Source organism: Lissotriton helveticus, chromosome 4_1 (genome assembly GCF_964261635.1).
Source record: "Lissotriton helveticus chromosome 4_1, aLisHel1.1, whole genome shotgun sequence".
Lineage (NCBI taxonomy): Eukaryota > Metazoa > Chordata > Amphibia > Caudata > Salamandridae > Lissotriton > Lissotriton helveticus.
The window spans coordinates 2,073,031,271-2,073,049,714 of NC_136063.1; the positions used below are offsets into that span (position 1 = coordinate 2,073,031,271).

Below are 18,444 nucleotides of genomic sequence, written 5' to 3' on the forward strand. Positions count from 1 at the left end.
CATCATGGCTGTCATCCAGAACAGTCAGCTGGCCAGGAGGAGTGGGTACTTCGTCTGCAATGAAATGGAGATTTGTTAATGGTGATCTCTGTTAGATGTTGTATGAACTACAGGAGCAAAAAAACCATCAACCACGTTGGGATTGGGGTAAGTAGTATATTGTAAACATATGGTATCCCAACTGGTATTATTTCAAGGCAATTACAATAGATATGTTGAAAACATTATCAGAGAGGAAAAAGGAGACTCATACGTAGTTACGAATGTGCACATGGCATCATGTTTATCCAAAACAGAACACAAAGTTACAGTTGTAGCAGCACTGTCTGTAAATAAATAAGGACAACCCAAATTGTACTTGGTGCTCTAAAGGTGCAAGTGATGTGCATGGTGGCGACGCAAGTGACAATGTGCACAGCTTGGACGGCGCAAGGTGACTAGTGCAAGAATATATACAGTGATTAAAGGCAACAATATGATTCCAGCTTAATTGTGGTCTAATTTGTTTTAGATGAACCACATTGTATGATCGCGCCTTCGTTTGCGCTGGGAGGTCGACGGCGTTTCGATCCTCTTAACTCGGGATCTTCATCAGTACTGGGTAGATTGAAAGACAGTGCTGGTCGTTATGCAGGGGAAGGCTTCGGGGGGTCCAGAGGACTGAGCAAAGTCGTGAGATTCACGGTGGTACCGTCTGGCGGGAATCCGGGCAGCGATCTGCCAATGATCGGCATGCGGTGAACAAATCTGGAGGATATGATCGCAAGGGAGTTCCCGGCTGTCGGAGGCCGGGGCTCCGATCCAACATGAAACGAGCAGCGAGTCTTGTCTGGCGTTGTGGGGGCGTCGATCCCCGAGTGATCGGCGGAGGGTAGATAATCAATCTAAGAAGGGAAAAGGTTGTGTGAGCGCGGTACCATACGTGTGTCCATACGGGACTACGGTGGGTCGGAAGCAGCGGCGGGTCACGTACCTCTAGCAGGGACTGCTATGGACTAAATCCAAGTAGGACTATGCTATGGACTCAATCCAAGTTGGATTGAGTCCATAGCAGTCCCTGGTAGAGGTACGTGACCCGCCGCTGCTCCCGACTCACCGAAGTCCCGGATGGACACACGTATGGTACCAGATCTCTGTACTGGGGTGAGTGTATGACATTGTTCTGCATTCTGTCCATCAATTGTTGTTTTTGCATTTGTCACCCCGAGTGGGACGGGTATGCTCAGATGTGAGTCCCGTGCTCTCCACACCACTGGAGTCAAGCTATCCTGGTTGAAGACGGCTGATAGCCAGAAACCGGTCCTAGGATGCTTGATTCCGGTCCAGGGAAGACATGGCTCGGCAGTTCGTGCTGGACTGTTCCCATGAGGCACAGGGTCAAGGCTGATTTGCATATGGCCATGTCTGAACTGGGGTGGTGTGGAGTGCCAAAAAACGATGGATTTAGTCCCAGATCTCTGTACTGGCGTGAGTGTATGACATTGTTCTGCATTCTGTCCATCAATTGTTGTTTTTGCATTTGTCACTCCGAGTGGGACGGGTATGCTCAGACGTGAGTCCCGTGCTCTCCACACCACTGGAGTCAAGCTATCCTGGCTGAAGACGGCTGATAGCCAGAAACCGGTCCTAGGATGCTTGATTCCGGTCCAGGGAAGACATGGCTCGGCAGTTCGTGCTGGACTGTTCCCATGAGGCACAGGGTCAAGGCTGATTTGCATATGGCCATGTCTGAACTGGGGTGGTGTGATGTGCCAAAAAACGATGGATTTAGGCCCAGATCTCTGTACTGGGGTGAGTGTATGACATTGTCCTGCATTCTGTCCATCAATTGTTGTTTTTGCTTTTGTCGCCCCGAGTGGGACGGGTATGCTCAGACGTGAGTCCCGTGCTCTCCACACCACTGGAGTCAAGCTATCCTGGCTGAAGACGGCTGATAGCCAGAAACCGGTCCTAGGATGCTTGATTCCGGTCCAGGGAAGACATGGCTGGGCAGTTCGGGCAGGACTGTTCCCATGAGGCACAGGGTCAAGGCTGATTTGCATATGGCCATGTCTGAACTGGGGTGTTGTGGAGTGCAAAAAACGATGGATTTAGGCCCAGATCTCTGTACTGGGGTGAGTGTATGACATTGTTCTGCATTCTGTCCATCAATTGTTGTTTTTGCATTAAACTAGCATGTGCCACATAGAGAAGTGGGGAAACCATGCACACAGAATGCCTTTGTTTCACCGATACTTTCAGTGAATTCTGCAGTGAGTACTTTTTTCCTCTTCGGAAGACTATAGAAATCTAAATCTATTTAGTAGAAACTAACCGTAATGTTTTGGTGACGTAGTCCGAAATAAACCCGGTGCACTTTTGCAGAAGAGGCTTCGCTCTTACAGACACGTCCCGCCTCTCATGTATCCTGTTTGTCGTAGGTGTTGCTGGGTGAGGACAGAGCGTCGACCTGTGTCAACAGCTGGAAGAGTAACCCGGCTGCCTCCAGCGTCAGACCGCACAGGCCTCAGCTCCAGCGCCCCACCATTTCAATGCAGGCAGACACAGTGGCTCACCAAGGCATGCAGGCGGTGTCAGTTTATCACGGAAGCATCAGCCGGGAGACCGGGGAGAGGCTGTTAACAGACGTGGGGCTGGACGGCAGCTACTTGATAAGAGACAGCGGAAGCGTGCCCGGGGTGTACTGCCTGTGCGTGCTGTGAGTATCCGCCCCGTGCGTCAGGAAGGCGCACAGGAATATTGTGTATGTGGAGGACTATATAAGGGGCAGCCTATTTTTCTAGTTCCAGTACGGTAGTTAAATATACATTTGGATTCCATTGAGGAGGTCTGGATTTTGAATTATTGATAGTGGTCACACACTATTTGTTTCAGTTTTTACTATAGCGCAAACAGTCGAGTGAACTGCGTTGGGGCGCTTTACACGTTGCGAACGCAGTTTATTTTGTCCATGAGCAGCAGACCTGCTCAAAATAGATAAATAAAGATTAAATCGCATTAAGCGGGCATATTAGTGTATTGCTGAAACGAGCCATGATATGGAGCAGCTATTTCACATAATAACCCTGAATAGTTGAGTTCATTGAGCTATAAACGACTCTGAAGGCGCAGTACACATTTTCAGAGATAAGGCAATGACACGTGTAGGTTGAGCGGGGAATGGGGATGCAGGTGGGAGAGTCCTACGAGCTGGGAAGCAGGGACGGATTGGTAATGCGGGCACTCGGGCATTGGCCGAAGGGCTGGTGTCTCAGGGTGCTCTGTGGGCTATTTTCTCCCCGTTTCCGAGTCCACAGAGAGAGGAAAGCAGCTTCACTGTGCAGCCATTCAGCGAGGATCAGCTGTGCCCTCTCCTTGACCCACTGCCCTGCAAAGCAATCATACAGATGGTGGGCTGGGGAGGGGTGATTGTGTGCAAGAATCAGCCTCCCAGGGGCCAGGTGTTGTTCAGGTCATTGAGTAATTTTCACCTCGCCCCCTCCCCTCTCCCACCTGGGGACCACGCAGCCCTGAAACAGTGTTTGCATTAAAACCTCACCCACAGCCCTTCTCATTAAGGGCATAGTGGGCGAGGAAGAATGGGTCTCGCTGTGGGGGCCAGGTAATGTTGGGCAGCTGTGTTTTTTGCTTTATCCCCTCTCCTGCCAGGCCAATGCCCCTGAGGTAGTGAAGGGCTGGGGAGGGTTGAGTAATTTACAAATAGCTGGGGCCTCGCTGTTTTTCAGGTGCTTCTGTCCTGGAGGGTTGGGGAATAATTTTGTAATAGAAAGGGGCCTCGTTGTTTTTCAGGTGCTCCTGCTCTGGAGGGTTGGGGAATAATTTTGTAATAGAAAGGGGCCTCGCTGTTTTTCAGGTGCTCCTGCCCTGGAGGGCTGGGGAATCATTTTGTAATAGAAAGGGGTCTCGCTGTTTTTCAGGTGCTCCTGCCCTGGAGGGCTGGGGAATCATTTTGTAATAGAAAGGGGTCTCGCTGTTTTTCAGGTGCTCAGCCTGTAGAACATTGTCACCTTGGCCCTGTGTCCTTCCCAAAAACAATATCCTCCCACTTACATCCTTGTGTATTTCATGAAAGGGCACACCCGTGAATGTGGACCACACCCCGTGAATGTAGACCACGCCCTGTGAATGTGGACCACGCCCCACGAATGTGGACCACGCCCCACGAATGTGGACCACGCCCCGCGAATGTGGACCACGCCCCGCGAATGTGGACCACACCCCGCGAATGTGGACCACGCCCCGCGAATGTGGACCACGCCCCACGAATGTGGACCACTCCCCGCGAATGTGGACCACGCCCCGCGAATGTGGACCACACCCCGTGAATGTGGACCACGCCCCGCAAATGTGGACCACGCCCCGCGAATGTGGACCAAGCCCCGCGAATGTGGACCACGCCCCGCAAATGTGGACCACTTTTTTCGTCAGTGCCCGGGCCAAATTGTGATCTCAATCCAACCCTGCTGGGAAGTACATAAAAGGCACCAGCGAGACAGACATTGGGTCATAGAAAACACGACAAGGGATCTTTTTTTACTGGGTACGTGGAACAGACATTCTTTACATAGATGAAATGATCAGGTGTGTGCCGGCCCGTCTCCACCACGTGACACTCTCCAGGGACCAACGATGCTCCTAGCAGCTCGACGGCTCGTGCTACTGTGTGGTTGCTTTGCCTTTAGAAGTTATATCTCTACCTTTACTTCCCAAATCATGACAAAATAAGCTATCCCAAGTAGGTGGCGTACCATAACTGGTGCGGCAGGTGCAGTGGCACCGGTGCCTTATGGCGTGAGTGGCCCGTAGTTACGGATGTATTTGACTACCCATCCAGGGTACATGGGGTACTTTACTCACTCGCTTTAGGACCCGTGACACTTTACTCTGTCACTGCTTCAGGCGGCTCGGAAGCTGAGAGCTGTCAGCTTTCTTTAGTTACATACTTAGAAAGAGGAAGGAAGAAGTATTCACATCACACGACTTGCCTTTCTCGCCTCTGCCCTTCAAATCACACCGCGTTTGATAATCTTGCATTGGGAATTTTAACATAGCTGCCTTGACTGTCGCGTGGCTGGCAAACGAGTCAGTAGTGTGGACTGTCCGGGAGGCTTTTATTTTAAACCGTGTATGAAAATTGCATGAACTCTGGTTTAACCGGGTGTAGGAACAGATCTCAGAAGTAGGAGAGTACTAAAATAGCCGAATGTAAACTGGCGCTTTACCAGTATGGCGCTCATGGATAGCTGTGCTATGAAGTCATGCAAGATAAACTTAAAGGGTCATATTATCAAGAACGGCGATAACATTATGGCCGCTTTACTGACAGTTTACTGCCGCTAAAGCGGCGATAATGTTAGCGCCGTTCTTGATAATATGGCCTAATGGTTTTTATTGTCATAGGTATTTTCTTGTAAAGTATTCTCCCGCACCTGCATTTCTTTTACGATAGACAATAGTAGGTTTCATCTAATAGATAAATAATAAGATATGACCATAGCATTTAGCTCAGATGTGCTGTGTGGTTGAGGTGGGCCATCCTTGGCGCAGTTGTCGTCCGGCCAGCACTGTGTCTTGTGGGCCGCCACACATACAGAGCATCATGACCCATGAGATGTGGGTAGTCTATCATTACAAATTAGCTCTCTCCATCTCATAGTGTGTAATTTGATACCAAGAATTTATGCAATATCACGCGATGTTATGCATACTGCGGCACTAATTTAATGTATAGTTTGCCGCCTTTAAACATTATCATCATTAGGATCCACATAATATTGCACTATGTGGAGCAATTAAATAGGGACTTGTATTCCCTTTATGGCCCGTCTAAATTGTGAGACGGTTATACTAGACGTAACTCGGTACTTTCGGGATGTAATCATGTAGTCGCACAGCGTGACGACGCGCTTGCGAGGCGACAGAAACAACGTAACCATTTAGAGTCTCGCAGATGTCTCACATTGAGATGAGCCACAAGTGTATTTAAACATCAGCGCTGCTGGGAATTTGTTTTAATACTTCCTATGGTTGGACATGTGACGCTGCTCCATTTCTGAGGTATGTGACGATGCAGTGGATCTTTAGGGGATTCGAGATAAAAGATTAAATAGATAAAAATAGCAAATCTAACGATGAAAGATACGCCCATTGGGCGTTTTTTAACTGAGCAATATATTGTTTTATTTTCCCTAAGGTTTATAGTATCGGGAAACCGTAAAAAGGACCAAATACGCCCAAAATAATACGGGGCATATTGATGACGGCACACAGTGTTTAACGTTTGAACCCAGATAAATGAATAACACGTCATCGTTATACATAAAACTGCAGGTAAACCATTAAGGATGTGTTTATACAAAAAATGTAGGAGAGGATTATAAATATTTAATTGAGAAGCCAACGATTAAAGGTCTTTTTAGATCTATACTAATAAGGACTATTGTACGATAACAGCGCGGGTACGAATCACGATCATTGATGCCCATAGGCTTAAGAAATAAAGACCCACATCGGTGGAACAAGGACATTGAATATCCAGGCAGAGATAGTTTTGAATTAATACAGGTAATAATCATGAGATCCTACATCTCAGAGGGACATTGGAAAATTAGATATATGTACAAGAAAGTTACTTGTAGGAATATGGAGACAGAATACCATTGTTTTTACCCCATTGCAGTAATTGAAGACATCTGCGGGTGAAATTTAAGAAGCTAATGATGTACTATACCGGATATCAGATAAATTAATCGGTATGTACAAGGGGGCCAATGCAAATTAATAATTGAAGGGACCTAGAAAAGATGCCCTAAACTTACGGTGTAAGGTCTGATTGTGTGTAAGGCACCTCAGGTTTTGAAACTATTCGTTCAATTTCCATAGTAGATAAGTGTGGATGTTATGCAGTATGAATGTGACCACAGAATTCAGTGGTTTAGATGTGGAGCAAACTAACCCTCGTAAAAGGCTGTGGATAGAACCACTATTCTACATCATAGATGGGGGTAAAAAGGAATGAATAGCCCTAAAAGGTTGTAGTATAGATTGTGATGTATAGTTTAACAATGCTAGGAGTGGGTGCATAGGCCAAAGTTTGGAGTCCCATTGATGATTAGTTATGTCAATATTTTTATTTTAATGTATAAGGTATGTATATTGTATTGTATATATATATATTTTAAATAATGTAATGGCATATATTTTTTGTATGCTTTCTACCTAGATGATTGGAAAAAATCTTTTTTAATGTGCAAATAAGAAAAGAGACATTCAACCATTATGTTCTTGATAAAGGTGGTGCGTAGGAAGCAATCCACCGAAACGCGTTGACGCTTCTGTCATATTAAATTCAAGGGACTATATGTTTGGGACAGTGATGATATTAACCCAACAGTGATTATAGAACCTAATAAATTAATTATTGAGGATGTTTTCGTACTGAATCACCGATTATTGTCTCTTTTGTGTTTTTAAAATTGTTTTAATGAAATTTTTGGGGGATTGTTAATATGATTTATGTCTTTGACCATGTTTTTATATATGCTTGAATTTATACAAATAAATCAATATATTGTTTTATATTTGGGGAATTTTAGTTTTTGTGCTTATATTCACAGCTGACAGAGGGACCACATTTTGATATTGTGTTGTATATATGGTGAGAATGGTAGTATGAGTGAAATCTAATTCCAAGGGAAAGTTTTGATATTACTCTGTATGTATGTGTCCCTCTGTGCTGCTTGTGATCTGCTGTTGTACTTTGGTTGGACTTGGTGCCGGGGGGCCATTGCTCGCGCCTCAGGGTTGCTGCCGCTTCCTGGGCTTCTGGTGTTCCCTGGGTTGCATGCTTTCTGCTATGGTACCCTGCTGCGCGTTTCTTCCACTTTGTCCCCTTTGCATCTGCGCCTTTTTGCCACAAGCCTCACTGTGCTGGTCTGTTGGTGAAGGCGGTGTCCATTCTGCCTTGTGGTCTGGTTTTTCCAGTATGTATCCTGTACTGCATTTTGGTGTCACGCGTTGGAGCCTGTCCTGGTCTTCGGATGACGCTGCCCTGTTGTTTTGGTGCTGGTTTGTTACTGGCTGGCGCTCCCTGTCTGGGTGTTCCGCTGTGCCCGCTGGGTGTGCCTTGGCCGGTCTGGTTCTTGGAGTTCCTGGCTGTTCCTTCTTTGCCTAGCTGTTTCTGCGCTGTGCTGTTGTCTTGTACTTTGCGCAGGCCCTGGCGACTGGTCCTGTGACCTGTGCGGTTGCACTCTGCGGCTTCTGTAGCTGCGTGCTTCCCCTGCTGCACCCTGTGTGTACTCCTGGTTTGGGTCCTGTACGGCCTGGGAAGACCAGGTTTGGCCATAGGGCCTCCTGGGTGTGTGGAGCCTTCCTCTTCCTTCCTAGTGTTTGTTCTGGCTTAGAGTGGCATCACTGACTTGTCCTCTGCCTTTGGGCTGCTTCATGTGGCCTGGCTTTGTGGTGCTGTGTTCAGTGGCTTGCCGCTCCCGTGCTGGATGCTGCTGTCTTTGTTGCTGAGATCTCTGGCACTTTCATCGCACTGTTCCTGGCTTCTGTGGTATCCTTGGCTTGGTCCTTGTCTTCCCCGGCTGATGCACTCCACTAAGTTCTCAGGGTTTGCCCTTGTAAGTCTTCTGGCCTTGGCTTTGTGGGCTATGTTCTGTCTCCTGTGCATGCCTTTTGCCTTTTGCTTGCTTCGATGGGTCGTGCTTGCGCCATCCGCGTCTGGTCTGGCTTTTCCTGGCCCCTGGTTCTGTCAGTGGTGCTGTTCGGTCTGTGGCTGGTCCTGCTGCGGCTCCCTGTCTGCTGGATACTCTGTCTGTTTTTTAGACAAACAAGGGAAACCCAGCGGGTAGCTAAGAACCACGGGTATAACTAAGTTTATGAAAACAAAAGGTTCCTAGCCTATTTAGATTTTTCACAATGCAATATAGCACACAATGGACTACTATATGGTAACATGTTCCTGTCCAGCCGGACCGGAAGTTTATTTTCAAACAATGTCAATTTTACCACAATATTTTCAAACACTCAGTATGACACAAGCCTGTGCCGTACTTAGAAGAGAAGAAATTAGAATAAAGAAAAAGGTGAAAGGGGTGTCTTCAGGCAAAGAAGAAGAGCAAAACAGGGCACTTTACGATTAAGAAGAAATAATAACAGTGTCGCCTGGAGTGAACCATACAACCTCAATTTATAAGATACTACATGTATGTACACTCATGGGTGTCGACGTTTCGATCCCTTCGCTCAATTAATTAAATGGGATCATCATCAGGACTTAATGAATTGCCTGAATGTAACAGAGCCTCTATAATTGGAAGAGGTACAGGCGTCAGTCTTGTTAAGGGCGCCTTGGGGGAGCATCCAGCGGCTCTAAGCATGGGGGCTTCAATTATTTCCCAATTGCGATTTTTGGTCGGTCCATTATGGGCTCGTTTTAGAAACACGTTGGTTTCCAACCGAATCTATGGGCGAGGGCGCTCAGAGGTGGAAGGTTGTCACTTGGAGTGTGCTTGTAACTCGATTCTTTCGGGGCTCAATGGCCAAAGCTGACGAATGGGTGGATGTCCACTTCAATTGCGAACAATGTCGCGAATACGATTTCCGATGAACCTCGCGCTTGGTCCGAGTCTCCCGTGTCAATGCCGATGGGCAATTGCGAACAATGTCGCGAATACGATTTCCGATGAACCTCGCGCTTGGTCCGAGTCTCCCGTGTCAATGTCTGTTGCCTGTGTCCTCCTGTTTCACGGCTGGTTCTGGTGCTCGGCTCCTGCTCCCTTCGAGTCGCATTCCCGGTCTGTGCACTTCCTGCAGTGGTTGTGTCTTTGTGGCTGGGTGGACCATGCTTGGTGCCTGACTGTTTTCCCGGGTGCTGTTGGCCTCGGCTGTGCTTCCGCTGGCCTGTGGTGTTGTTCTCTGGCTTAATTCTTTGGTGCGGGGGTTCTTGTCCCTGCCTGGTCCTGTTTATTTTAGCTGGCGATGGGCCTCATTTTTTTCCCCGTGGTCCTGTTGTTCCGGGGGCTGTTTTCTGGTCGCTCCTGGTCTGCTGGCTTGTGGCTGCCTCTGCTTGTTCTCCGGCGGTGCCTCCTTGTGGTCTCCAGTTGCCTTCAGCCTTTCCTCCCTGTTGGCACTTGGGTGCCTGGTAGCATCCTGGTGGAGTGTCCTTCTGGATGTGCTGGTGCTGTCTGCTCGGAGTTGCCTTGCTACTCGCTTGCACTGGTCCCTCTGCGGTCGGGTCCTGGTCCTTGCGTGTGTGGTGTGTTCCTGCCATTGTGGACTTTTGGCTCCAGATGACCTGTTTTGGTCTGTCTCCCACTACTGTCTTCCCTGCTTGCCTGCTGCCTCTCGTCGTGTCGGTCGGGAGGCGTGCCTGGCTGCTGGTCCCCTAGTTCTATGGGGGTCTGCGGCTTGTTTTAAGGGGGTCTGGTGGCTTGTTGCATTGCGTCCTTGCCTGCGCTTTCTCTCCTCTGTTCTCTGTGGTTCAGCTGGGTTGGTGCCTGGTTCTGGAGACCGCCCGGGTGTTGCAGGTAATGGGGCTTCCTTTGGGTAGCTGTCCTTTCCGGCTTCACCTGTGGTACAATCCCCGAGGCTGCTTGCTCTCTGCCCCCTGGTTTTGTCCTTGTGGCTGCTGGTGGTTCTTCTCTCTGTTGACTCTTTGGGTCTCTGTTCCCATGTGGGGTGCTAGGGCCTGGTGTCTTCCGTGTTCTCGGCCCTTGCTCTTCCCGGTCTTTGTGCTGTCGCCTTGTTGGTTGTGGACGTGCTCGATCTGCTGTTTTCTGTGCCGGGGCTCTCTGCGCCCTTCCGGCCTTTGCTTGCCTGTGCTCTGCTGGGGTCCTCCCCTCTTTGGCCTTCCGTGAGTGTGTTTCGGGCCTTCGGGTCCTTCTGGTCAGGTTGTTTGCTTGGCTTCGGCTCTGGCTTCTCGGCTGCTTGTTTTTTGTTGCAGTTTCTGCCATGGATATTTCTCCCCTGCTTCTGCCTTCGCCTTATGCATGCTGGGCCTTGGTGTTTGGTTTGCATGTTCTTCTGCTTGTCTTCCGCCCTTGCTTCTGTTGCCTCTGTGGCTGGGCCGGTTTTGGGTTTCCTTCCCCTCGGTGGTTGGTGTTTCCCAGTTGTGGTGTTTGGGTCTGTCCGGTTCCTTCCGGGCCCCTGGGGGCTCCGGTTGTTGGGCTCAGGTCTTTGCTGGCCTGTGTGTTGTTGATCCTGCCTTCTACCTGGTCTGTTTGGGTTCCTCTCTTCCTGGCTTGTTCTTTTGGTGGTTTTTGGTTGGGTTTGTCTGCTGCTGCTGCAGTTGGCTCCTTTGTGGTCCCCTTGGTCTGGTCTTGGGTTCTCTGGATCGTTTACTCGGCTACCCGTTCGGTTTGGGGCCTGTTGCACCTCTTCCCAGGTGGTCGGTGTGTGCTTCTCCGGGCTATGGCTTCCTGCTCCTGTCTCCCCGGGTTTGCTGTTGGGGTGTTCTGCTGGGGCTGAGATCTTTGGGTCATGCGCTCCCTCCTGTTCCTCTTTCTTTTTTCTTTCCCCGGTGCTTTGGTTTTCCATCTTACTCTTCTGTGGGGTTCCAGGAGCAGTTGTCCGCTGGGCTCTCTGGTGCCGGGTCGTGCTGGTTGCTTCGGGGAAGGGGGATTGCTTGGGCCTGGCCGTTTGCTTCCCTCCTCTTCTGAATTGGTCCTCCCCTTGGTGAGCTTCTTGGTCTTTTTTTGACCAGTTTTCTCGGGCCCCCTTTGGCGCGGGGTGTTGGTTGCTCCGGGGCCTCTTTCCCTTCTGTGGCCTTTTCTTGGGGTTCCCTTTCCAATGCCTGTGTACGGCTGGCATGGGTTGTCTGTGCCTTGGTTTGGCTTCTGTTGCATGGCTTTGGCTTGCTGGCCTGTTGACCCTTTGGTCTTCTTCTTTGGGTGGCCTCCTCGCTGTTTTGGTTCTTAGCTACCTCGGTGGGTCATGGTGTCTGTTCTCTCCACTTCCATTGTTTGCTGTGGGGTGTTCCTGTTGTGGGCTGGTTTGGCCTCTGTGGTTGTCAGCCTCCTTGTCTGGCTGGTCTCCCGTTGTTTTGTTGGGTGCGCCCCTGCTTTGGTGGGGCTCCCTCTTGTCTGGGTGTTCTGCCTGGGGTTTTTGGCAGTTCAGCCTTTTTGCTCTCCTTTGGTGGCTGCCTTGGTGTGGTTTCGTGGGTTGGCTTCTGTTTTTTTGGGAAGGCCGGCTTTTCTGCTTTGGTATTCTCCAATATGTAAATGAACGGGACAAGGACATAAGGGACCTGGGGGTAATGCTCTATTACTTACTGGTAATCTTTATTAATTTGGTTCCCGTTGTCCTCATCCCATTCCTACGCCCGCCCTCTATCCCGGACTGCCGGCTTTCCTGTTGGGGGCTTGGTGGTTCAGGGAGACTGCTGGGTTAGGACGGTTTATATACTCCCAGTGGGAGGGGCGGGGTGTGTACCAGCATTCTTCTGTCTTTTTTTCTGTTGTGGAGATGGTCATTTCCAATAAGTAAATGAATTGGACGAGGACAACGGGACCCGGAGTAATGAAGATTCCCCCTCTAATGTAAACAACAATGGAGAATGCAGAATTACCCTGAAATGCAGGTTCTGTATAGCATATCAGCATTTATATCGATTCATTGGTGCAAATATTAAAAAAGCAATTAAACAGGAATCAATTTCTCCACTGATGTCCTGAAATGTGTATGCCTGAACTATTGATTGTGAAAGAAATAATTATACAAGCTATAATATTAACTATTAGTCTATTTCTTTGATTTTTAGAATAGAAAAGTTATCACAATATCCTGGAGTTTGTGATGTAAGATAATAGTCTTTTGATTAAGAACATCAAAACTGAGATACAATTATTCCAAAAGATACTAGAAATAAAATAATATCCAATAAACAATACATGTAGTGTAAGGTTTTGCTTTAAAATACATTTTCTGGATTTCAGTATGATTTACCAGTAAACCTTCTAGTTCTCCTGCATTTTGCCTTTTATCTCCAAGAATGTGTGCTTTCTTTTCAACGTTGCAGCCTATTTACTTATTACCTATGTGTAGCAAAACTATTCTTTATAGTGTTGATGTTTTTAAAGCAGTTTTTAGTTATCTAGCTGCATCATTTGGCAATTCATGTAAATGGAAAATACACGTTTCTTGCCAAGTTTTCATGAAGTTATGGTTCAATAAATACAGAGTTTAAACCATTTCTTTTTTCTACCATGTGACTAGAGAATACCAACAGTATGCCACACCTTATATTTGTTGGCTCTAAACTCTATTAATCTTTTACCGTTTAATATTCTCAGAGCCAACATTTCCATATGAAGACCCACGTAGCCAGGTGGCACTATCTTCCTAACAGTCAATTTATTCCACTAGGCTACATACTAGAAAGGAGTTTGAATGTGGGGTTGGCAGTCTACAAATTTTCTGAACTTCTAGAAAGTTGGAATTTTAAGAGATTCAGAAAACTCTTGCAGGCATTTTTATAAAACACAAAAATAACACACCCAAATGCCTTTTAACATACCCTTCACTAAGCAACATATGAAGCCTATTTGAAAAAGATCCTCATAGATTCAGCATTGAGTTTTGGGCAGAATTTAATTATCATTATATCCTTGCTGCTCACCTTCTTTTATCCTGTTAAGCCACAGGCATCCTATATTTTATCAATATGTTCCTGCTGCCAAACTCTTCTGGCATAAAAAGCCATCTATCTTCTCGTGTTGTTATTCATTTCATGTACCCGATTAAAGTGCAGCATTGGCATTTTTTACTTTGTCCCTTGTATATAGCAATTCACCATGTGTTCTATTGTTGTGTTTAGTATTGCTGGAGTTTTGGAAAATCCTTTAAGATATTTAACATACCATAGTGTTGCATGGAAAGCCTCTAGCAGCACTTGGGCTCGAAGAACACATAGGCAGTTCACAAATAGAGGTTGGAAATTGCTACCCAAAGTTTTGTTACCTGATTGTAATTGTGCAATGCAACCTACCTACGAATGTGTTGCATTGCAAAAAGGCCATTTGGTCACCAAATGAGCTGCATAATGTATATTAATTAGACAGGTTGCTATTTGTCACTCCTTTCAATTGGCTATGAACACACTCATGGTGGGCTCCATCCTAGAAAAAAACATTTTCTAAAGTCGCCGTCTGCCTTGAAGGAGCAGAAGCTCCTTTAAAAGGAAGTTTCCCATTTGGGAAGACGTCAAGGGGAGTCTGTCCCTATGGGGCTGCCTGATGCAATTCCAAGGGGGAAGCTTTCCCACAGGAACATCTTGCACTTTATGAATCAGAGCACTCCAACTTAGGTGATGTTTGTATCTCACTACTGGTTTATGAATGTAGGAGAGGTGTTTCGCAGCGGCCAGGGCGACTGACGCTGGAATCTGGGGACCACGGTTCGATCCCCGGCTCCGGCGGCAGGTTAGCCCAGCACCATGTGACTCTGGGCAATAGCTCGCTTAATCTTCCCGACGGCCCCCAGCGCCTAGAGACCCTTACGGGTGATTGTGCGCTTTACAAATGTGGATTATTATATTATTATGGTTGTGGCCACAAACCATTGATTTGTGTCCTTGTGAATAGCAATTCGGAGGTGAATGCCCTTTTCACAACCCCTCCTAATTTAGGAATGAGTTTCAGACGCTTTTCCAACTCACAACCGAGGTTTTGTACATCACAAAAAGGCATTTTGCAGTCACAAATCCGGTGATTTTGCGAATCCCAGGCTTCGCAGCTGCACAATCCTTCAGCACATGAAATCTTTGTGGATGCTGTTACATTTTATTTGGACTGGTACCCATCGTGGGGTAGTTTAAAACTGATTAACTTCAGCGGGCCTCTCTCAATCTTGGTTTTTTGTCAGTATTAATCAGGCAATACCGGTACAAATTAACTTGAAAGCCAGAACATTGAGTGTGGCATTATACAATTGTAGCAAAAGATTTGAGTGTGAAAACATTGTGAACATTTGTGAACATTTGTACCGTGCATTTCAGTCATAAGCAGCGCATAGCTAACTGTAACCATATACATAATTCACAGTAGTAACATGTATGATTAGTAGTGTCACTTGCACAAAGTTGTGTAAAACTGATTTGATGAATTGTTTACAATTAGATTATTTGCATGTAAATGTATATCATGTTGCTCTAATCGACATCTTTCCAACCCCTCAATAAACAGCCTGGGAGTATGAACTCTAATAAAAATTATTATCATTTCATGTAGTCTTCAATGCCAGGATATCACATGCTTCAAAAGGTAAATTATGTGTCAAATACATGAGAGAAGTAAATGATGGTGGATGTCTGTGACTGGAAGAAAGTATGTTAGACTTTTCAGTTTCTCTGTTGCAAGACAAACATATGCAACATGTGGTATTTGACGCATGGTAAGTCCCTTTTTAGAGTCTGGCAGATGGAATATTCTATCACAAAAGTGGCGGAGGTCCCGTCTGCTTATTACAAGTCCATTATAGTTTATGGAACTAGTCATACGGAGGATATGATATCTGCAACATTTTGACAAAGTATCCTGTATCCCAGACTCTAAAAAGTCCCCACTTTATGCTTTGAAGTCAAGAAAAAGCCCATTGAAAGTGCGGCACAGCACAAGAAAAACTCCAGAAACAAGTTCAGCCAGGGAAGGACTGATTCTTTTTCTGCAGTACACTTTATAAGCAGTTCTGGATGGGGATGTAGAACCATTACCTGACTACAGACAAGGAAACCAAGTAAACTGAGATATTATTATGCTACTATGATCTTTGATACTTTGTTTATAGTGTGTAGAAAAACTCCAGAAACAAGTTCAGCCAGAGAAGGACTGATTCTTTTTCTGCAGTACACTTTATAAGCAGTTCTGGATGGGGATGTAGACCCATTACCTGACTACAGACAAGGAAACCAAGTAGACTGAGATATTATTATGCTACTATGATCCTTAATCCTTTGTTTATAGTGTGTAGAAAAAAAAACATTAAAATAATCAATAATTGAATACTTGAACAGAATGTATTAGAAATGGTAAATATATAAACTATTACTAATACTCTAGAACATCATTGATTTAAACGTAATGAATAAAAATGGAGAACATATTGTTATTCTCCAATCTTAACTCGTTTTGAAAAGGATAAAAACCTGGGAGTATAGAGTGAAAGGCCCCTATATATAAGGGTTATGGGAAAACACTAAAACAGACAACACTGTGTTTATTAGGACTGAACATTAAAGTATTTGTTAACATTACTTACTTTTATTTATCATGTCTGCCATTTTAAGTGCTGGCGGGAACAGAAGTTACTAAGCATGTAAATAACAGGTGTTACTATCACTATATGTATGGTACCCAATTAACGAGCATAAGGTAAATGGACGCCTAAGACTGCCTTGCTGCAATTCATTCTTGTGAACATCCGATCACTACAAATTTTTTCAGTAGTGAGCTTTCTCTCCATAGGTCATATCTATTCATTCATTCTACCGTGGCCCTTCTTGAAAAAGATTCTTATGGATTCCTTTAGAGGCATAATCAACATTGGTCATCAACATTTTAAGAAAAAGTTCTTTCGTTTTTCATTTAAAAATAATATCTTTCCAAGCCCCGGTCTTAACAAACCTCTATGCATGATGTATATGAGCTAGAAAGTCACTATTTGATAAGACTAATAATTGATTCATTGCAGACTCCTATCCTTCTGATGCAAATAATGTCTCTAAAATGTTTAGCTTTCTTAAAGGCTGAATTTCAGGAGATTTGTATTTTCGTATATGATAACAACCTGCATAGGTTTGTCAATGTTATTTGGGTTCTATTGATTCCGGTAAAATATACATTTTGTAAGGGATGGATGATTGCAAAAGCATTTGGTTCTGGCACAAAAAAGAAAACCGACATGAACTTTTGATTTTGTTTTGGGAGATATTACTCTCTGGGTGAATACTTTGCTGAGAAAAACACAGTAGTTTAGAATATATATGACTCAGTTCTGAGATGTATTTTGAAATGAAGAAACGTCTGAGCTTCTCAGTGGATATCTGCATATTCACATTGTCTGTATTGTCTCTATATTGTGTGGTAAAATCCCATGAAAACTTTGAGAAACCGACTCAATGTCTGACTAAATTTGAGCATAATTCGTTCCTTCACAAGTGCATAAAAGCATGGGGGTTTCCCAGGTTTCCACATCACCATATTCTCACTGGAGCAAGACAAAAAAATGCATATTATTGTAAGCATATACGCCTACTCAGTTCTCATGTCACTGAATTTATTCATTTGTATTTTTGTATATTGTCAACTACCTATAATTGATAGCACTGATAAATAATTGAATGGATATGTCTGAAATGAATAACAATAATATAGTGCATTTAAAGTGGAGAGGAGTTGGCCTAACGGCTAGGGCCGTCGACCTCGAATCTGGGGAACTGGGTTGAAGTCTTAGCAATGACGCTGAACATCCTGTGATTCAGGGCAAATCCCTTAATCTGCCCGTGCCTAACAAAAATGAATGTGTCCTCATGTACTGCAACTGGTGTTATGTAAAGCGCTCTGATACCCGATTCGGGTCAAGATCGCCCTATAAAAAACTCATTTTCAAATAACATAATTTCCAGGAAGCTGAAATACTTTTAGAGGTTAAATTAGTATTGATACAACAAAAATATGAACAGTCAATATCAGAAGAATGTTATTAAGGTTCCCAAGTCAGCTTTCATTCTCTTTCTCAACACTTCCAATTCAAATAGATATTGAAAAAAAGAAGTACTTTGCTCACGGTCGCACAGTGTGATCATGTGCAATAGACTGGATTTGTATCCTAAACTGAAAGACCCATATTTAGTCATTTACTTGTTAGACCACAACCCATCTCTATAGGGAAGAGGTGTGGCGCAGCAGCCAGGGCACCTGAATCCGTACCATGGGGTTCACGGTTCGATCCCCGGTGCCGGCGGCAGGTTAGTCCAGCACCATGTGACTCCGGGCAATATCTTGCTTAATCTTCTAGACGGCCCTCAGCGCCTTGACACCCTCTGGTAATTGTATCCTTTAAAAATACTGGATTTCATTTCATTGCCACAGGTGTCAAGTCAAGATAGCTTTATTCGGTATTATTAAAAGACCATAAAAGCACATATGAAATTCATACCACATAAGTAATACAGTTAAACATTAAAAATGTGTATAAAAAGCATTATAAAAAGGAGATCAGAGGAAATCAGTTCATTGAATATACTATTAGCTACATATATATGTAGGGTCCAACACTAGCATTAGGTCATAGTGCCCCTAGTTCTAACCACGTATTTCAGATATTTAGCAGCTGCATCCACAGTAAGTTCGTCATGTAACATGTACAGTCTAATTAGAGCAGGTCTGCATTGACGCAGACCCCACAGCCTTAATAGGGGTAACAAAATTCTCTTTCTCCCCCACT

The 18,444-nt window shown here is 45.4% G+C and overlaps 1 protein-coding gene across 2 annotated transcripts in view; it reads left to right on the forward strand.

Moving 5' to 3' along the window:
* Window positions 1-2,415: 2,415 nt before the first annotated feature.
* Window positions 2,416-18,444, forward strand: part of LOC144829528 (SH2 domain-containing protein 1A-like) — a 600,010-nt gene continuing 583,981 nt past the window's right edge. For both annotated transcript variants that reach the window (XM_078688754.1, XM_078688753.1), the window contains exon 1: window positions 2,416-2,698. In XM_078688754.1, the coding sequence (XP_078544880.1) occupies window positions 2,532-2,698 (167 nt within the window). In that variant the 5' untranslated portion in view covers window positions 2,416-2,531. The remainder of the gene's footprint in view (window positions 2,699-18,444) is intronic.